This window comes from Mus musculus, chromosome 18 (genome assembly GCF_000001635.26).
Source record: "Mus musculus strain C57BL/6J chromosome 18, GRCm38.p6 C57BL/6J".
Lineage (NCBI taxonomy): Eukaryota > Metazoa > Chordata > Mammalia > Rodentia > Muridae > Mus > Mus musculus.
The window spans coordinates 11924734-11946501 of record NC_000084.6 but is presented as its reverse complement, the minus strand read 5'-3'; the positions used below and the strand labels follow the sequence as shown (position 1 = coordinate 11946501).

At 48.7% G+C, this 21768-nt stretch overlaps 1 protein-coding gene across 2 annotated transcripts in view; it reads right to left on the bottom strand.

Moving 5' to 3' along the window:
- Nucleotides 1–874: 874 nt before the first annotated feature.
- Cables1 (CDK5 and Abl enzyme substrate 1) overlaps nt 875–21768 on the bottom strand; it is a 106354-nt gene continuing 85460 nt past the window's right edge. For both annotated transcript variants that reach the window (NM_001146287.1, NM_022021.2), the window contains 5 exons: nt 21531–21687; nt 20138–20241; nt 6677–6783; nt 5115–5322; nt 875–2041 (listed from right to left, as the gene is read on the bottom strand). In NM_001146287.1, coding sequence (NP_001139759.1) covers nt 1901–2041; nt 5115–5322; nt 6677–6783; nt 20138–20241; nt 21531–21687 — 717 coding nt within the window. In that variant the 3' untranslated portion in view covers nt 875–1900. The remainder of the gene's footprint in view (nt 2042–5114; nt 5323–6676; nt 6784–20137; nt 20242–21530; nt 21688–21768) is intronic.

The window sequence follows — 21768 nt, the reverse complement described above, 5'->3', positions numbered from 1 at the left end:
GTCTTAATCCATCTAATCACTCAAACCCAATCATCCCAAATCTAAGAAGATCTATCTGGGTTCAAGAAACAGGGATGGACTTGGTCCCCCAACTCCGAGCTTAGTCCCTAGGAACTGCATGGGCCATTCCTACCTGCAGTTTATAGGGTAGTCTGTCCTCTGCAGGTTCTGAGAGAGGGGCTGAGAGCTTGGAGACTCAATGTAAGGTGCATGGTGACAGAGGCCAGCAAAGGACAGACATGAGCATTTTGAAGATAGGGACATAGAGCTGGAGCTTAAGTGTTTCCCAATTTGCTTTGTAAACAGTATGTGTTTCTTACATTAGCTGACTGAACTTTTGAGCAAGCATAAAGACCATGTGCTATCATATTCCACCCAGCTGATACCTGAACAAGGACATTTGATAGCAAAATATGTAGACCTGAATTCAGGTAACCGCAAGGTTGAAAAGCCTGTGAGTTTCTCACCCTGCAGGAGCTGGGAGAGGTGGTACGCACTGTAGTCCAGGCTATTGGGAAAGCCGAGGCAGGAAGATGACTGGAGATCAGGCTGGGCAGTCAGTACGGCCGAGGCTGTGCCGAACGAATAACCAGTTTGTTGGATGGACAGGCTCGTGCATGCATGCCTACAATCCCACTGGGGAGGCTGAGGCAAAAGGATTCAAGTTTGAAGGCAGCTTGGGCTACAGAATGAGAGCCATCCTGTAGAGCTGAGATGCTTGTGTGGACTCCTGCTTCTTCCCCCCCCCCTCTTTCTCCTGGAAATTCACGGGGTCTCAGTCTGCAGCCTTACCACGACTATGATCTAAGGTGGGAGGAAGCAGGGAAGCTGGGTGGAGAGGTGACTGAGAGGTGACATGTTCACACACACATTTATGTATATGTAAAACGACAAAATATTTTAATTTTCCATGACCACAGGCTCTCTTCAAGAAGGCTGTACCTGTATGACCACCAGGTGACAGCATGGATAATGCTTCAGGACAAGTCACAATTTTGTACTAACAATCAGTTCAACCACAGCTTGAAATGTAGTTTGTCCCAGCTGCAAAAGCCACAAGACACCAATCATGCGTCTTACCCCAGTACAGACTTTTATAAAACACACATGTATGTAATTAGCACAATAAACGCGCTCATTATGCACTCTAACATAGAGCACAGGAATACACGCTATGGAGTGCAGCCCTCATGTCTCCACAGGCAAGAGCTAGAGGGTTAAACAGGAGCCCATGGTGTGACAGCAGGAGCTCGGAGCGCACCACTCTGCACGTGACTTACCCTACACTGAGAACTGTCACCCTGTCCAGTGGGTGGCAGGTACAGTCTCATAAACAGTGTTATTTCCTAGAGCAGAGATGTCAGTCTGGATGTGAGTCGCTGTTACCTAGAAGGCATTACAAGTCAGCTCCATAGAAGGTGGGCGTTGGCTTTGGGGTCGAGTGTAACAGTGTCCCGCAGACACTTGCACACCCGCACCCCTGTGCCCCAGGGAAGTGCACTTCCGATGGCAGATATAAAAATAGGTTGGCACACTCTCGACACAGGGCGAGGGACCGCGAAGCAGCATCCCGGAATCCCACGCACTCGGTTCCCTCCTCTGTCCCAGCACATCATGCTACAAATTCAGAACAGGCCTGGAATGAAGGTGACGAGGCGGCCTCAAGTTTCTCATGTGCCTGAGAGGAAGAGCTGGGCACAGCTTAGCTCTGGCTGTGGGAGCTGGGAGGCCTTCATCATCCCCAGCACACGCCTTCTCAGCAAGCCTCAAGTCTCCAGGAACTCGGGGCTTCTCAGCGAAAGCAGAGCTGCGAGTTGACTGGCCTCTCCTCTCCCCTCTCTGGGAGTAAGCGAGGCTCCACTGTGCTCAGGAAGCAGTCTTGGCCCTCCTGAGGCCAGTGCTAGGAGCTCTGGATCAGGCGTCTATAGTGGGGCATGACTTCGTGCTCTGGCAGGTGAAGTGCAAACTCCAAGGCCACTAACACTGGGAATTCAAAGGCAATCAGTTCTCGTCTGTTCAGTCGGAACTTCTCTTCCAGTTTCTGCAAAGCCAACAGAACCATTTTAGCTTTGCATTTAAAAACATAGGTTTTGTTTTTCCCCAAGTGCAACTTTTCTATCACTAAGCTAGTGAGTGGTTATCACGGATGCATCTGTTCTCCATTGCTAGAACAGAGCACCAGACACTTTAAAGCTACTAGAGGTTCTGGAGGCCAGAAGTCCAAAGTCAGGCAGCTGCATGGAGTAAGGGCTTTGCGCTGATCCATCTCAGGGAAAAACCAGGCTAGGCTGGGTCCATGCTGTGCAGAAGGCCTCAGAGCTGGTCGCCTCCTCACACCCTTGTAGCTACTCTAGTCTCAAGAGACATCAACTCCCAAAGAAAGACACGAGTCCCCCTTAGAGGCCCAATCCCAACACCACTGCAGTAAAAACCAAATTTCAATGTGAGTTTCAGGTATGAGAAAAACATGACCAAACCACCACATGGCCAGCAGGGTGCTAGTATAGGTAGCGCTTCCTGCCTTAGCTTGGTGGTGAAGACAGCAAACCTTCCCCAAGGGCTAGAGGTCTATCTGGACATTCATGACAACACCATTTATTCCTCTAAGAATTCTAAAAGTATTTCTCCATTTCTGCCCATTTTACAGGAGATAACAACTCAGAGGTCAAGACCGCTCCTCTACAATCACAGGAATGGGAAAACCATTGTCCAAGAAGCTTGACTGGGATTTCTTTTTGACCGTTTTTTTTTTTTTTTGACAAGGTTTCTCTGTGTAGCCCTAGCTATCCTGGAACTCACTCTGTAGACCAGGCTGGTCTTGAACTCAGAAATCTGCCTGCCTCTGCCTCCCGAGTGCTGGGATTAAAGGCGTGCGCCACCGCCAGCCGACTCCAGTTGGGACTCTGCTATAACTGAGTCAGGCTTCGAGGTCAGACCACAGTGGCAAGGATCAGAGTGCCTCTTGTGCATGGCGTGAGAGGAGGATTTGTGCCCGTGAGGCTGGCCCACAGCTAAGCAGCTGAGTGACCTGAGCCCCTCGCCTGTCCACCCAATAGTACAGGCTTCTGGGATTAGGAACAGAAACAGTGATTACTGTCTTGGCTTAGGCTCAGCGTTTGACTAATGAAATATTCAACCCTGACACACTGAGGTTAAACCAGGAGGGATCTCAGGGTAGGAGGCTGCTCACTGACTGACTACTGACTGACTGTTGATTCCTCTGCTGTGTGCTACAACACTGAACTCTGGTTAAATGTGGATAGTATACACACATTACTTCTGAAGATGCATCAGTTCAGCATTAGTTCAGCATGCATATGCATATATGAACATTTCTCCACTTTACCTGGGGATCCCCTGAGTAGATCCCCGAAATCACAGTATCATATCCTGTAGATCTGCAATACAATAGTATATCTACAGTAAAGCTTGACTTATAAATTGTGTATAATAAGACCAACAACAACTAAACCAGAAACTGTTTGTAGTGAAAGTTTCGCAAATGTGTTTTCCCATTTGCTCTTTCTGTGCTTGGCCATGCGGTGCCTGCAGGATGAGCTGGAGGAATGGGAGGAAGGTGTGAGGAGTGGGAGGAAGGTGTGATGCTGGGGCAGTCAGCAGTCTCTCTCACAAGTGAGGTGACTAGTAGGTGCTGGTGTACACAATGGTCCCTGTGGACCATTCACAGGGACCGTTCACATCTGAGAAGGGCAGGGTAACCTTATATCACCCTGCTTTGGGCACAACCTAACATGTGCAGACTGCTTATCAGGGGGCCTTTTCTCTGCTGTACTTGGGTGACAAGCCAGTGGAGAGTGGGACAACTGTACAAGCCTACTGACCCTCATCTTGGGTTTGCCATCCAATGGTCACTTCCATGTCATGCATTGACTGCGCACACTCAACCCTATACCATTTCTGAAAGTTAGTAAAGCGTGGGCAAAAATAATATTCTTTCTTAAGCAATATGCTAACTACCTACTTTACTCTCTTGCACCATTTGAAACAGTAGGGCAGTCAGATATACGTGATATCACATCAACTGTTCTGTACTCCTGGCTGTCCCTGCCTTTCCCGGGTCTAGCCCACTCACCTCTGAGAACGCTTTTAAACCACGAGCCAGTCAATCCAGAACCCCCTCTCACACCAGCTCCTGCCTTCTCTCTAATGAGGCCTCTGTCCAGTTGCAGGCAGCCCAGTGCTGACTGGCATTCTTCAAACTGCTCATTCCTAACTGCACACCTGCCTGGCGAGCACCCCTTTCTGGAAACTACCATGAAGGCTCCTGCCCACGTCTCCTTCCTGCTCCTTCTGTCCCCGTGGGATTCTGATAATCTGTACTGAATTCGTGTCTCTTAGTGGCTTTGGTCGCAGTGATGCACAGTGAGGCTGTTATGACTTGAGTGGCCTTGATATGCTTAGTGACCTTAAAGGAGACCCAACTCAGGAGGAAAAAAAAAAGGCACCTACAAGCCAGGAAGTGGACAAGAAGCGGGTGACCTGGACCTGGTCAGCTTTCACAACTATGGGAAGTGAGTTTCTGTAGTGAAGCCACCCAGCCCATAGGGTTGTGCAGACACAGTAAGAGTCTTTCCTTTAGGAACCCACAGCTGCGCTATAGTCCTTCTCCACACTCTATTTTAAGTCAAGGTCTTACTAGGTTGCTCTGGCTGTCTTTGAACTTCAGTCCTCTGCCTTAGCCTCCCAGGTGGCTGGGTTATGAGCCTATACCACAAAGCTTGCCCATATACTCTGTGTTAAAGCAGGCATGCGTAAATCCAACCTAGGTGGTTAGGGTTCCTTGCTTTAGTGGGCTTGCTTTCATAAGACAGTCGACACCATCCCATCGAACCTGCATGTCTGGTAGTTGTCCTGCAGTAACACTGCTCCAAAGACTCCCTGTGGTTCCCGTGGCTTCTCAGGCTGTGCGAATAACTATCCCTCATGCTAGCTGAGAAAGGTTTTTCAATCATGAGCCATGTTGGCCCTTTAGTCTTACCCAGGTAGATCATCCATTTCTTCTACAAATGACTTCACAGCTCTTATCTCTATTAGCCATTAAGGTGCCCGGCCTGCCAGGGCCTCCCCACAGCCATCGAGCGCAGCTCACTTACGTCAATCAGGTGCTTGACCTCGTGCTTTCTGAGGTCACTTCCGACCTTGGCCGCTAGCAGCACACAGGCTCCCGCACAGAGCTTCCGGTTCTGCTTGTTCAGCTTCCCCCTGAGGGCCAGCTTCTCAAAGTAGACAAAGGCCATGGCCACCGTGGGCTCCTCAAAGCCACAGTCCTCCTGGGCAAGCTTCCGCATCTCTCTTTTCAGGCTAGAGAAAGACAGGAAGCAGGGAGTCCTGAGACGGCTCAGGGGACCCACAAGAAGACTATGACAGCATCTGGAAAACATTTTCTCTATTTTACTCCCACAGGGGATGTGGGAGCAAACCATGTAGCTGCGGCTCTGTGGGTCTACTGACACAGACACAGCATGCTCCAGGTCCTCACTTCCAAGGATGATTGGCAGGCAGGGCTCCAAATATAGGACATGGAAGGACACCACTGGACATAGTTCATGGCTGAGTCCCTAGCAAAATTAGGTGGGGGTGGGGGTGGGGGTCCCTCAAAGTGAAAAAGGAGAGCCACACTTATTTTAGAACTACTTCAGGTGCTCTGTCTAAGACCTACCAGTCATTGATTACACTTGTTAAGTTAGGTGGGAAAACGGCTGGACCTGAGCCAGGTCCTGGTACCCGTGGGGAAGCTGCCTAGCCAGCATGGGTGGGCACAGCATGTGCTCCACTTTTCTTACTCTTTGGTTTGGAACATGCCAGAATCGAACTGTGTGAGGATACACAGCAGGGTAAACCCTGCAATCCCTCCAGGATCTCAGTGGTGCTTAGCATTCACTGGGACGTTGGAGGCATTGTGTGGACACCGCAGTACAAGTCTTCTCTAGCTTGGCAGGGTGAGTGGCTGGAAGACGTGGGTCACCACAAACCCATCCAATCATCTGTCTGGGAAATCTAGGCCTGCCTCTCTGTTTTGGCTGCTTTGGTGGCTGTTCAAAGATAGGGGCTTGAAGTCATGTCTGGGTGGGTGGAGTTTCCCATGCCTTAAGGTGCCCATTCTATGCACTTCTGTTTTGCCTGCATCTCAGAAAGCCAGGATCTGAATGCTGCCCATTCTGGTTGGATTATTTTCTTTAGACATGACTCATGTATACTAAGCTGACCTCAGATTTCTGCCTCTGCCTCCCAAGTGCAGAGTCACAGGACCGTATAACCATGCCTGGGTTGTTTAGTGAGGGAACTTGAACCCAGGGCTCCGTTCATGAAAAGCAAGCACTCTACCAACTGAGCTCCAAACCCAGATCCGTCCTCTCTGTCTTTTTATAGCCTCTGTTTTCCTGAGCTGGCAAGCTGCAGGCAGACAGCATTTTTCTCACTGAATGAACATCTCCCAAGAGCTGTGTCAACTAGGGGGTCAGCTTGGCCTGATGCCCGATGCCCTGGGCTCTCCCACGCCATCCAGACACGAGTCAGCCAGCAGCGGAAGAGTGTCTAGTGAACACGACTGTATTTCCTTTCCCGAGGAACAAGAAGAACTACAATACGCTGTATGAGCTCAGTGTGTGCTGGAAGGGCCTGGAGGGAAGGCCAGGGTCATATGTGGCTTCCATACCTCCTGATTTTGCTGAGTGTTAATTTAATGTGAGGAAACTTCTCCTTGAAGGTTTCATTCATGTCCTTCTTGAGATCTGAGGGCTTCACGTAGTCAATCACTGTGGTCTGTAACAGAGGAGGCGCCCATGGGTCAGATGTACTAACAAAGTACACGCTAAGCCCATATGTAGCAGAAGCCAGAAGCACCCGAAGCAGCCAGGGGACCATCAGGCCAGTGCCTGAGCCTCAGTCTGTTGTTCACAGTGGGAAGGATTCGGAGGATAGGACTGTTTGGAGTTCTGGATTTAAATCCATGTCAGCCCACTCAGGAGCTTGGCTTTGGGGGACTCCAGCATCTCAGGTCCCATCTCCCAACTCTGTACAGTTCCTTGCACATTATAGATGCTCAACAAATTCTAGCTACTGTTTAAATAGCTTTTGCAAAATGTGATAAACTGCGTAAAAACTCACCATTTTAGGACTCCATTTAGTGTTGTTATGCACATTCACATTGTTATGTAACTGTTACCACCACCATACCCTGAGGAACATCTCCCTGTCTACTCTCTTGAGTCCTGGCAACCACCATCTTTTCGTTTATTTTTGAGACAGGGCTCTAGGTAGTCAAGACTAGCCTTGAACTCCGAATTCCTCCTACTGGGATTACAGATGTGAGTACCACACCGAGATACCTTTTAAATATTCATTTATATGTGTATGTACACGTGTACATGATTGCTTTTGCCATGTTGCATGTGTGTATGGGGGTCGGGTGGGGCAGGAGGTAACTCGTGGGAGTTGATCCTCTCTTCCTACCATGTGAGTTCAGGAAACTGAACTCCGGCTGTCAGGCTCAGTGGCAAGCATCCTTACCCACTTACCCTCTTGCCAGCCTAACTTCATCTCCTGTAAGCAGAAAGAATATACTGGCTTTCCCATTGCAGGCTTCCTTCAGTGCTACTGCTCCCAGGTTCAGCTGCACTGTAGCTTAAATATGAATTTCCCCTCAGAGGCAGAGGGACGTCCCATTATATGTATGTAATGGTGACTATTATTAACTGTCCCTTGCTTAAATTCCGCCTGTCCCTGAAGACAGGTTCCTCTGAGCCCTCTGGGAGTGCTCTGGTTTTCCCTGCTCAGCGTTCTGCACATTTAACACTGAATTAATATTTTGCTGGGTCACACATTTAGGCTCAGCTCATCATAAAAGTTCACATGCCAAGGGTCTCTTTTGGCTGACAACAGAGGTCCCCTTTGGCAGGTGACTGGCTATCCATAAGAAGGGGCTGTTACCCCTTGTGATATGGAGTCCCAGGGATGGATCACTGCTAGCAAAACCCATCTAACATTTTCCTAGCCACCCTGGCTAATGTTGGTAGGTTTCTCTGGACATTTGGTTTGATGTGATTCTTAATGATATTTTAGATTTGGTGGTGCTGAAAATTGACCCCAGGGATTTGGGTCTCCTTGGCAAGTGCACTACCACTGAGCTACACACCAGCTTAAGAGACTTACAATAGGCATACAAACTGCATTTGGTGGCAGCTAAAAGCCACAAATAGCCCAGTTCAAAGTGACCTTAATGGCTTTTTCTTTCTCTGGAGCAACATTGACACAATTCTGTTAAACCAGCTCATGATTTTGTGACATCTGGTGAGATGAGAAATCAGATGAGTAACTCCAAGCCAGGATATTCAATTTCAATGAACATTTGAACTTTCCAATAGGCCCAGATCCTTCCCTAAAGCAACCTTGCAAGCTGGCTGCATGTGGGCACACCTAACACTTCTCCTGAAGTTTCTGAATGTGCCCCATATCATCTACAAGAGGAGACTGAGGCCTCGTGAGGTGGAGAAGACTGTCCCAGCCTTGACAAGCTACAGACAGGGCCAGCACGATCATCTAGGTTGTCCTTCCCTAATGAGACAATGAAGAACTGAGAATAGCTCCCTACTCATGCGGCTGTCACAGAGAGGTGTGGATATAAACACAAACAAAGAAGTGGTCAACTTCAGCAAGTCAAAGTCAAAGCAGAAACACTCAACCTCTGGCCCAGGAGCCAGACTTGTGCATCAGATTATCCTTGCCAACTTACAATATGATGCTGTGCCCTGGGGCGCATCCAGCTAAGTTCCCTTATGCCTAACCTTCCATAAACATTCTGCTTCCATCCGGGAAGCTGTACTCCATCATAAAGGCCAGGAAGCTATCGGTTATATTTCCTGACATCCTTGTAGCTACAGTGACAAATACATTTCTCATTCTTCCTATTGCATGCTGTGGTACAAAGCGAGTGACTTTGGAGGCACTTCTGTCATCCCTGCTACCAGGAATGGTTAGGAAGTTGTAGCTCACTAGCTTTGGATGTCTATCTTGTAGATGCAGGACCTAGCAGCATCAACATGGTCTGCAGCCAGCAGTAGAGGTAGCAGATTCCCAACTATGGTAGTTACATGGGTAGTGGGAGCTAGCTTGGTTACTGGCCAGAAGCTAGAAGCTAGGGTAAGACTTCCTAGATGGCTTAGAGATCATTCTTAGTCTGTTAGTGCTACTTGTTAAACCGACCATATAATAACACACCACCCTGCTTTAAAAGTGTAGACAGGCACTCATGTGTGCATGTGTGTTCAAGCACATGTGGAAGCCAGAGGATAACCTCAAGTGTCGTTCTTAGGAACTTGGTCCACCTCTTTGAGACGGGGTCCTTCACTGACCTGAAGCTCGCTAGTTAGACTAGGCTAGCCAGCCAGGGAGCTTCAGGGAGCTTTTCTGTCTCTCTACCTCTTCAGATCTGAGATTTAAAATGTGCTACCATGCCCAACCCTTTTCACATAGATACTGAGGGATGAATCCGGATCAGGCTTGCAAGGCAAGCACTTTACCAACAGAACCATAGCCCCACCTGGCATGGTTGCTGAGCTTTGCTGTGAACTGCAACAGAAACATGTGCACTGCACTTTACAAGTGGCCCCAGCCCGTGCTCTTGGGTAAGGAGCTTGGGATCCTTTCCTGGTAGTGACATGAGTGGAGCCTGGGCAACTGAGTGGTAATGTGAGGCCCTCAGCCCAGGCCTTGGTAGATGTTCCAACTACCTGGATAGCAAAACTCTCAAGTTCACAGGGATGCCACCTGCAGGCACAAGTGGCATCCTGTACTATTCCTGACCTACTGTGTGTTTGTTTCTAGCTGCAGACCCATGTCCTTGTAACTGTTCCTGGTACTGAACATAAAAGGCTTGGCCCCAATCTGGCATTTGGCTTGCTCATCTACTTGAGCTTCGCCTGACTCCTGAGTATCCCTATGTAGCCCAGGCTGGCCCTAAACTCACAATCCTCCTCCTTAGCCTCGAGAGCTACATTCTGGGCATGTACCGCCATGCTACCCACCTTGAGTCTTTCCCAAATTAGAGAATACATTTTGAGGTGTGTGTAGGCTCCTCTGTAAAAATGTTCTTTCTGTCAAAGCCTAGAAATAGCCTCTGCTCAAACAAGAAGCCCCTGTTCCATTTTCAGGGAGGCAGTAGATACTGCACCTCGTCTCTCTTCGCAGCCTCAGCATCTCACTGCCACGTGGTTGGTAGTACTCCAGAGTGAGCGGCAGAGAAAGTCCGGAAAAAGGTGCTCCCCCTACAGGAAGTATGGGATGGCCACAGGCCAGGTGGGACCAGCAGACCAGAATCCAGGAGGGTGGCTGCTTTAGGGACCCTACACTTTAGTGAACTTAAACAGCTGTGGCAATCCACATCACTGCGGCAGGGCCCAGAAACAGTCACTCTAGCCTGTCTCCCTCAGTCTATTTTGGGGCCAGACAGGCTATATTTGGGGCACTGAAATGCCTTTAGGACACGGTAGAGAGAGGATGGCAGTAAGTTCTACTGTGTGATGCTGGCTGAGAACAGGAAGTGGCTGCTTTGGTTTCCTGGCCTGCTGTAACATGCTCCTACCATCTGGGTAGCTTTGGCAACTACAGGCTGTCCTAGAGACTTCACTGGAAGCCTAAGATTCGGGAATCAGCAGGTTGGTAGGCTGTCCTTGTGGAAATAAAATGCTTTGTTACTCTGTCTAGAGATTTCCTTGCCCTTCCCAAGTTTCTGATGCCCAAGACTGAGGGATGCTTCCCTAAAGCCTCGACTGTCTTTTCTGTCCCTTCTACAGATACAATCACTTTAGATTAGGTCTCAACCTTGCTATCCACTGACCTCACGTTATCTCATTTACATCTGCAGAGCCTAAGATCATAGGAGGTCACAGCATCTCCTAGGGGGAGGTAGTCTTGGCCACAGTAACGGCTTGTATCTAATGGTGCTGCTGTGCGGCCTCGGTTCCCTCTACCCCCAGTGCCAATGCAGCCCCCCAAGAGCTCCCTTTACCCTTGGTCTGAAGGGGCAGAGCTTTAAGGCACCTCCTTTCCCTGCTTGGTGTGGCAGCTCTGGTTTGGGTCTTACTGTGTTCCTGCTTCTCAGGGAGTTTCAGCCAGAGCTCTGGTTTTACACCCAGCTCTGCCACACAGCATCTGGGTAGCCTGGTGCATACTCTTTTAAGTACTTGGATCTCAGTTCCTTCCTCTTGCATCACCACCAGACACCTGGTTTCTGTTGATGGCCATAGGACACTGACCTGGAGGGCCGTTCCTGTATTCTGCTCACTCTGCTGCCTGGGATGTATAATCAGGCCGAGTGGACAGCACCCAGAGTAGCCATCTGCCTTCAAATCTTCTAGGGCTTCTTCTAGAAGGGCTACCCTCCACCCTAGGAGGTGTCAGAGAGATGAAGTCTTCACTGCTTGTGAGCTACAGGTCCCTGTGCTATTGAATACCAAAGTGTGACTAGCCCAGACAACTTGACATTATCTTCTCTCGAGGGAGCTGTATGATGACCCTTGGTGGCTGGGCCATCCCAGCTGCCCAAGAGACTGCTGCTCTTACAGTGATGGCAATAAAGCCAGAGAATGGGGAGACTCTGTAGCAGGCATGGGATTCCTAGCCCCTGCTAGCCACCCTTTCTGACTTAGAGGAGAAAAAATTAAACACCATGCTGATGCTTTAAGCTCACCTACCAGTCTACCACACTAGTTATAAAACCTTGCAGTGCTGGAATTTGCCAGCTAATAAAACAGGGTGCAGCTCCTTTCTGGCCTGGAAGTCCTGTGCATTACTACCTAATTCCAGGCCATAGGACTAGCTTGATAAAAGGTTCCTCTCCACCTGCAGCTGTGTCTGACAGCAGGGCAAGGTTGAAGCACTTGTGTATTCTGATCATGCATCCAAAGTAAGGCACTTGTTTGCGGCTTTCTGGCTGTGGGAAGCTGTGAGCACCCAGCTGTGTAAAGGGAAGCCAGGAGGGTCAGCTGAGAGGAGGAACCCAGCCAAAAGACAACATCCAGAGCAAGGAGATCCACAGAGGAACCTGGCCATGCCCGCCCCACCAGAGGCAGGAAGGAGAGAGAGGGAGAGAGGGAGGGAGGGGGGAAAGGGGAAAGGAGGGGGGAGGGAGAGAGGGAGGGAGAGAGAGGGGAGAGAGAGAGAGAGAGAGAGAGAGAGAGAGAGAGAGAGAGAGAGAGAGAGAGAGAGGGACCCTGAAAAGATAAAAAGAAAATAGCTTGGTTGTTTTGGTCTAAGTATCTACTGTAGACACTGGGGCACACTGCCTTTTAGAATTATTCCTCCTTGACCCGTGAAGGAGGGGCCTCCAAGGAGTTGAGCTTGGACTCCCTCCAGCTCACAGCACCAGCTGTGATGCTGTGAAGAGAAGGCCCCTTAGAGTGCAGGAGCAGAGGGGCAGGGGCCACATGCCTCAGCAAAGATCCTGGAGGACTGAGTGTTTAGAGCTAGCAGGGTCTGGTGGAGCTCTGGTCTCTCTCCTCAGAGCATCCTCACAGGCAGCTCTGAACAGGGGTAGGTAGGCTGCCTTCTCTGCTACCGTCTCTCGGGGTCAGAATTCGACCCTACCCTGGGTGGGAACATCCCAAGGAAGGGAGACCGCCCCAGTTTCCCCACCACACCTTAAAAGGAAGGAGTAGTACCAGTGATGTGGGCAGCTTCTTCCAGCCCCGCAAACATCAGCGCTCAGTTCTGCTTTGACTGTGGCAGCCGGATAGCCATCAGCAGTCTCAGTTTGGTGGGGCAGCAGTAAGGCAGATGCTCTGCTTGCTCAGGTAATTAAGCAGGTGATGGCTAGAGACTAAATCTGTCTAACCAGCAGCAGATGGGCATTTCAGCTGTCCCATGCATTTAATCCTTGTTCTGAGAACAAGAGAAGATGGTACGGAAACCCTGGGGATGGGTTTGTGGACTAAGAAGCTTGGGGCTGCCTTTGGTGCCCTTCCACCCCCAGAGCACAGGCACCTTGAAGAAAGTGGTGCTCAGTTACTACTGTTATATGGGGTTGGTGATACTGTGCGGTCATCATGCCTTGTGAGGCACGCACACTGTCAGACACTGACAAACTGCAGATGCTTCACATCTTGGATGTTCTGCAGTCAGGTGAGCACCTAAGCCACCAATATAATGCTTAAAAAAAAGCCAAACCAATACACAATGGAGTACTACTCAGCTATTAAAAACAATGAGTTTATGAAATTCTTAGACAAATGGATAGATCTGGAGGATATCATCTTGAGTGAGGTAAGTCAATCACAAAAGAACACATATGATATGCACTCACTGATAAGTGGATATTAGCCCAGAAGCACAGAATCCTTCTTAGAAGGGGGAACAAAATACCCATGGAAGGAGTTACAGAGACAAAGTTTGGAGCAGAGACTAAAGGAACAACCATCCAGAGACTGCCCCACCTGGGGATCCATCCCATAAACAACCACCAAACCCAGACACTATGGCAAATGCCAACAAGAGCCTGATGACAGGAGCCTGATATAGCTGTCTCCTGAGGGGCTCTGCCAGTGCCTGGCAAATACAGAAGTGGACGGTCACAATCATTCATTGAACAGAGAACAAGGTCCCCAATGAAGGAGCCAGAGAAAGCACCCAAGGAGCTGAAGGGGTCTGAGGCCCCATAGGAGGAACATCAAATGAACTAACCAGTAACCCCAGGGCTCCTTGGAACTAAACCACCAACCAAAGAAAACACATGGTGGAGCATGTGGCTCTAGCTGTATATGTAGATGAGGTGGCCAAGTCAGTCATCAATGGGAGGAGAGGTCCTAGGTCCTGTGAAGGTTCTAAGCCCCAGTATAGGGGAATGCCAGGACTGGGAATGGGGGTGGCTGGGTTGGGGAGCAGGGAGAGGGGGAAGGGGATAGGGGATTTTCAGAGGGGAAACTAGGAAAGGGGATAACATTTGAAATGTAAATAAAGAAAATATCTAATAAAATTTTTTAAAAAATTATGTTAATATAAAAAAAAAACAAAAAGCTAAGCAATTATAATAAGAATTATATCTCTGGAAGCAGGGGCAGAATCTGGCCACCAAGCAGGCTGAATGACTTCACCACTTTTTTTTTTTTTTTTTCTGAGTTCCCTATTTGCTCAGCATTTCACAGTGTCCTGGAAAACTGAATTCTAGGATATATTTCTACAGTTTACGGGCAATGCAGGGATACTGACCAAAGGTCAGAATTAGGTAAATGGGAGAAGAATAATATTATCAGCGACCCATCCAACAGGTGTTCTGCTAAGACGTGGGTGTCTATAGATAGACATCATTAAGAGTGTTTGTCACTTTTCCTTCTCATGGCAGAGGAGGATGAGAAAGACGAAAAGGATTCATAGGTCCATTCATTCGCACAGGGTTAATTGTGTTGACCTTACAACAGTTCTTTCTTACATTTTCTTCTTAATTGCTTTCAACACCCATAAAAGAAGAAGAAAAAGCAAGGCAACAATGAAAACCATCACAAGCTGCCAGGTGCTAACGAGGAAGACCAACCCTCTAGTGAAACTTAAAGATACAGAAGGCAGTGGGCACAGGAAGCCTGGGTTCTGACAGGAACCACCTGTCCTCTGTGGCTGCACATTAGCTAATACCCTACAAGAACCTGCACGCAGTCAGGCAGCGCTCATGGTCTGTGGTCACCTCCAATGACGGCTTTCCTGGTCTGTGGTCACCTTCTATGACGCCTTTGCGGGCTGGACCATAGGTAGCAACCCTGTGGTCCTCATACCTGGCCCCGAGGTTTCAAGTTCAACATATGACTTTCGTCTTTTCATGATAGGTGAGCGTGGGAGTGACATGCTGGGTCAACAATTAAAACTACAGATGTAAGAAGGTGCAAGACCACTTTAAACAGTGTCACTTCTACTCTCGAAGTGGAGGATTTCCCCTGTAGCACCTCCCACAGAAGGTAGCACGTGGCTTTTTGTCATTTCACTAAGAACAAGAACAGTGAGAGCACAGATCCATCTACAGCCTGGTGGGTGATGCTGAGTGACCCATCCCAGGTACTTATGCAAGAGAAAAAGGACACAAATGCCCACACTGAGCCATGTGGAGAACACTGACAGCAGCTGTTTTCACGATAGCCTTATACCAGAGACAACCAGAGTGGCCATCAACAGGAGAATGGATAAACTGCGTTTCCAACACTGCTCAGCAAGTAAATACAAGTCTGGTTGAATCTCACTAATACAAGTTGTGTCATAGACCAAAGAAAGTATACAGCCTATATAATTCCATGTATACAAACCTCTAGGACAGGTGACCAAATACAGTTCCAGAAATCAGAATAGTGGTAGTCTTACTGAGGAAATTAGAAATCAGATGGGTGCCTCGCCTCACCTGTCAATTAAGAAACCAATGGCCTATAGGAAAGGCTAGAATAGAAGGTGGAACATCCAGGAGACAGAAAGAATTCTGCGACAGAGCCAGGCACTGAAGATTCACTGGGAAGATGTGACTAGAATTAATCTAATCTAGACTAGATTAAACTAGAATTAGTACAGTTGAAGCAGGCACCGGGAACTAGAAAAAGGGAGATCAAAGGACAGTGACAGAATTCATGAGACTGCACACTTAAAATGGCTGTAATAGAGCCTGAAATTCATAGCACAGCCCTAACACTAGACAACAGTCTCAAGGTCTCAGGTGGGGGTCCTGCACCGAGATGGTCCATCCTGGACTGTGGCCTCAAGAGACAAAACAGCCCCTGGGACCTGTTCTCATGAGCCAGTACAAGTGGAGCAGGAAGTGCAGGGGCCCCAGTCAGCAGGGCCCAGCCTCCCAGACCTGGCACTGTCCAATGGAATGGGTGACAGTCAGTGTGAGCAGAGCTTCCTAATCCTCCCTGTGTGCCTCAGGCTTCTAGAGAGGGTTGGGAGGTTTGGTCTATTGCTATGTATTATAATGCTCAAGACTAGCCTGGCTGCCTCAGGGAGGAGGAGATCCTCAATGTACACCAAGTAATGCTTGCTCCTTCATTTTAAACTATTGGTTAAATAAAGATGCCGACAGCCTGTAGCTGGGCAGAGGAGAGGTAGGCAGTTTCCGTTCCAAGGCTTGAGGCCTGAGGCAGAGACCACGAGGAAGAGAGAAGAGAGAGGTGAAGAGAAAACACACCATGGGGTAGGTGAATTGTGAGTGCACAGCCATGAGGGCCAGCCAGTTGGAGTAGGAGCGGCCCTGGCAGAACATGGCAAGTGATATCTCGGGTTATTGACAGGGAAGCAGACACAATGGCAAAGAAGGTTGACATCTACCAGCTCTGTTGCTTTTAAGGCTAATTATAAATATAAAGGTTTTATGTCTTTTGAGAACTGAATGATCAAAGGTGGAGTAGAAACCCCAAATTAATTTTTGCCACAACAATTTGGCACCCAATGTGGGGAACCATTTATAGACATTTGGTCCTCGTTCTTCCTCCCAGCCCTATGCTCTCAGAAATAAGACTCAGGGGGGCTGGTGAGATGGCTCAGTGGGTAAGAGCACCCGACTGCTCCTCCGAAGGTCAGGAGTTCAAATCCCAGCAACCACATGGTGGCTCACAACCATCCGTAACAAGATCTGACTCCCTCTTCTGGAGTGTCTGAAGACAGCTACAGTGTACTTACATATAATCAATAAATACATCTTAAAAAAAAAAAAAGAAATAAGACTCAGACTCAAAATATATTTACAAATACCTTGGCCATATAGCTAGGCTCTTCTCTGAGTACATCATAACTTATTATAGCCCATTTACTCTAATCTACATTCTGCCACATGGCTGGTTATCTGTGCTCAGGTACCATTTGTTCATCTAGTCACATCTGCCTGGAGAATCTCCCATGCCTGGCTCTGTCCCAGAATTCCTTCTGCCTCCTGGATGTCCCACCTTCTATTCTAGCCTTCCCTATAGGCCACAGGTTTTTAATTGACCAGTGAGGCATCCATAGAATACACAAGATATTCTCTCCACAGAGGGCCCTTCAGCAACCTGCTCAAATAACTCCAGCTCTTACTGAGCCTGTTGGGAGTCACCAGCCTATTACAGATGCAGGGTCGCCACTCTACAGTCTCAACCCCACTTCCTGCACACACCCTTGCTTTTCCACATGGGAATCTACCTCTGACCCTCCTTGTCAACTCCTATCACATTTTCAGGATGATATGTATACTCTTGTCATGACTGTAGTCTTTGTCTACTTGTTTGCTGTTGGACTGTTCCACTCAGTCTAATGAGGCCAGTGAGAATGGCACTGTGACTGGTTAGTTCTCTGATGAATGAGGAAGCAAGCAGCTCAGCACATAGTAGTGTAGCTAATGTATTTTCTGAATAAGGAAATTCTAGATTGGCTCCTAGCCTACAAAAGTCAAGCAAACCTACAAGAATAAACTTGAGTTTCTACAAGGTCAATGCAAATTCCCTGTATCCTATAGGCTCCTCTGAGTTGGAGAGGCTGGCCTGAAGCTGTCAACAATCTAAGTGACATGCATGCTGAAAGGAGCCTGAAATGGCTGTCTCCTGAGAGGACCTGCCAGAGTCTGACAAATAAAGAGACGAATGCTCGCTGCCAACCATTGGACTGAGTGCAGGGTCTCCAATAGAGGAGTTAGAAGAAGGACTGAAGGAGATGAAGGGGATTGCAACTCTACAGGAAGAACAATATCAACCAACCAGTCCCCCAAGAGCTCCCAGGGACTAAGCCATCAACAAAGGAGCACACATGCCTCCAGCTGTATATGTAGCAGAGGACGGCCTTGTCAGGCATCAGAAGGAGAGGTCCTTGGTCCTATGAAGGCTCGATAGATGCCCCAGTGCAGGGGAACTGAGGGCGGGGAGGTGCAAGTAGGTGGGTGGGTAGAGGAACACCCTCCTAGAAGCAGGGGGAGGGAGGATGGGATAGGGAATTTGGGGGGATGGGAAGGGGATAACATTTGAAATGTAAATAAAGAAAATATCCAATTAAAAAAAATCTAGGTGATAACACAAAAGAATGGATGGCCTATCTTTTATCAAAAGTACTAACGTCTAAGGCCAGGCTGGAAGGGGAGAAGCCTCATGCCTAAAACTAAGAAAGGCAGCCACAGAGTAATGGTGTTCTATAAGGCATGGGCTCTTAGTGGAAGCACAGACTACACAGCCCAGCGTGAGCACATGAACAATGACCCACTTAGGAACACAGAATGAGGTGAGCTGGACATATATTCTTACCTGGAAAGTCATCCAAGTGTCTGAGGGGGACAAATTAGCCATAGGCATGCGAATGTGTACACACCGTGGCTCAGAACTTCAAAGATCACAATGAAATAATCTAAGGACAAATGGCTCTGGCACCTGCCGGGCTTGTCTGAGGGAGGCCAGTGTTGTCACCAGACCTGACATCTCCATAGGAGAGTCCCTTGCAATACCCACCATCAGCCATAAGCAACACGCCTTTATACTGTCTCGGACCTCTAGACATATGTTGATGTTCTGGTCAAAGAATGGCTGACTGCATAGGAACGGGCCATTTAGAAGCAACCAGGCAAAGCCAGTGAGCTGAGACCTGAGTCGGGAGCTGGAGGCTCAGCACCCCACTTCCTGTCAACAGCAAAAGGTCGCACTAGCATTCAGAGCCACAGTTTCCTGCCCAGGTTACTTAATAAAGCGAACGTTCATAAAGTGGGACCCACAATGAAAATACATGTTCTCACGCAAATGACAATGTTTCAGTGGCTCCTTTAACAAGGGCTTTTGTCACTTACTGAACATCTAAGTGCTGGAATTTCAAAGATCAGTGAATCTTGGTTTTGCTTCTTGGATTGACAGATCACAGAATAGAAAAAGAAGCAAGAGGAGGAAGAGGAGGAGGAAACACAGCAGTCCCTATACACAACTGTGGTTTGAGGGATAAGAATAGAAGACTGAGGGCAAGGACCACTTTAAATTAAACATGGCTCAGCAGGGCTCTGAACTAGAAATGCTGAAAGTAACGAGCAAAAGCCTCAGTGCTCCCTGGTGCTTCTAACCCTGACCCTGACCCTGACCCTGACCCTGACCCTGAGTTGCTTTGCCCTGTGGCATCTGTAGACAATGAAGGCCACCATGAGAGTCCTTGGGCTCGATGCTGAGGGTAGGATTTTTTTCTTTCTCCCCCCTCCCCCCTCCCCCCCCCAGACAGGGTTTCTCTGTATAGCCCTGGCTGTCCTGGAACTCACTTTGTAGACCAGGCTGGCTTCGAACTCAGAAATCCGCCTGCCTCTGCCTCCCAAGTGCTGGGATTAAAGGCGTGTGTCAGGGCCTGTCGAGGGTAGGATTTCTAAAACGAACAGATGGAGTGACCTAGAGGAGGATATGCCTGATAGCAGGGCAAGCTAGGGAGAGGTGGGGCATCTAGGCAAATATTTTCTCTGCAGATGCTGTGTGTCTGGGATGGCAGGTCTGGTCAGTTCACTTCTTTGCACAGGAGGCTCATTCCTGCTCCCCTGAATTAGGAGAGATCTACCAAAAGAAAGGGTGTGTCTATGGAAGGATACAGTAGGGGAGGTGAGCAGCCAGAAAGCGTAATCAAAATTATAGAATGGGGACCTACGAAGTGTCGTGTGTAATACACAAGAAGGGAAGTGCTTGCATGTTACACCTATGTCCTAGGCAATACACACATAAGGGAAGCTCTCACGTGTTACACCTGTGTCCTATGCAATACACACAGAAGGGAAGCACTCCTGTGTAACACCTATGATCTACTTTTATGTTCTGTGGCAGCTTTCCTAGTACCAGCTGTTGGTTTGGAGTATATGCAACAGTCACTGGGATGATCAAAACAGCTCAACTTGAACTTGGTGCTCCCAGGGAAAGGTCAGGTCCTTCCCTAGGGGGGCCTGGGGATGTACATGCTCAGGAGTGAAGGAATCGAAAACTGAGCTGGTAGTTTTTATGTCTACGGCATCATCCCTTCTCAATCTCTCTGACTGTGGCATTCCCAGGCCAGCTAGGCAGAATCCTGCAGTCGGCACTAGTGAACTCAAGAAGATGTCCTAGGTGCAAAGTCCAATGGGCTACCTGGGGCCATTTCGGGAGGCTATGGGCACTACCAAGCTAGTCAGCCACTACCAGGGACTACTTACCATGTATGAAGGGAAGGTCAGAACTCGCTTGTGCTTGCCGCAAGGCCACTGGGGGTCATCCAGGAGGTTTGGGTCATAGTCCATAAAGTCTCCCAGGTCACTTCCTGAACATCACAAGCAGAGTGGTAATTAGGGGCCCTGCACTCTTGAGGCTGAGGCTGCTCGGAGAATGCCGAGACATCCAGTAAGGTCAAGGTGGCTTCAGGACCATCTGTCACAGAGTCACAGCAATGGTCCTAATGTTTAGGGGTCATCTCTGCATGGCCATGAGATCCATGCACCCACAAAAGGCTGGCAGGTTCTTATCACTGATTTTTTTCTATGTTAGCAAATTATGTGTCCATTTCCCTGACCTGGAAGAACACAAAAAATTCCCACATGTGACGTTTGGAACCCCTGTAGGTCACAGAATGCAGCCAGCCCTACACCAGCCTCTTCTCTAAGGTTGCAGAGAAAGTTGTATCATTCAGTGCTATCACCTGGGCAAATGCCAGATAGGCTACTGTCTGTGAATCATATTCCAAACATAGTAGCCTCAGTGAATACAGGTACAGGGACTTTTGCAGGTGGTGGGAACAGTAGGACGGGGCTGGCTGACCTACGGAACTTTACTTTCACTTGCAATTTCCTGTGTGTGTGTGCATGCTCGTGCACATGTGTGGGAAGTATGCATGAGTTTGTGTGTTTGTGTACAGGTGTGTGTGGAGACCAGAGGTTGATGTCAGAATTCTTTCTCAGTTAATTTTTTACCATATCTTCTGAGACAGGGTCTTTTATTAAGCCTTGAGTTTACCAATATTGCTAGACTTGTGGTCAGGGAAACTCAGTGGTCTGCCTGTCTAGTTCCCTCGTGTTAGGATTATGTGCACAGAGCACATTCCTGTCCTTGACATGCGTGCTAGGGATGTGAACCCAGGCCCTCACATTTCCATGGTAAGCTCTTTGCCAGCCGTTTCCCTAGTCCTCACCAGAAATTTCTCTGGAAGAGTTTGTATCCTTGTACCTAAGTGTGGGCAAATGCAGGACGAGGAAACACTCACCCTACACTTGTGGACCTAGGGATATGGAAAGATGCGAAGGCAGACGCAGCAGCACAGGTGAACAGGGGCGAAAAGGCTGTATCAGCTTTGGCTTTTCCACAAAAGTGTGGAGAGGTAACTGAGCAACCAATTATAGAGGTCTTCGCTGGTGTTTGTATGTGTGTGTGCTTACGCATATGTGCATGCATCCATATGTGCATATGTGTGTGAGCCTGTGTGGCCTGAGATATGCCCCCACTCCCAACCTCACCTGCAGTCTGTCTTCTAACCAACACAACTGGAGACCCCATCTGCCCTGTAAAGCAAGGCAACTCCCTACTTTGAACCACCAAAACCCCTCGAGCCACAGTTACCTGCATCAAGGCTCCCCTGGGTGCTGCCAGCCCGGCCCATGGAGAGGCTTCGGTGGCTCAGGCTCCGAAACTGGGAGAAGGAGGCGGTGGAGTCTATGGTATTTCTACGGTTCCCAAAGGCATTTGTGGGTAGTAGAAACTGGGTATAAGACACTGTCTGAAAGGGAGGAACACGTATAGAGCAGTGGTTATGCCAGGGGAGGCAGGGTTTCCATTCTAGACAAGCCCTGTTGCTACT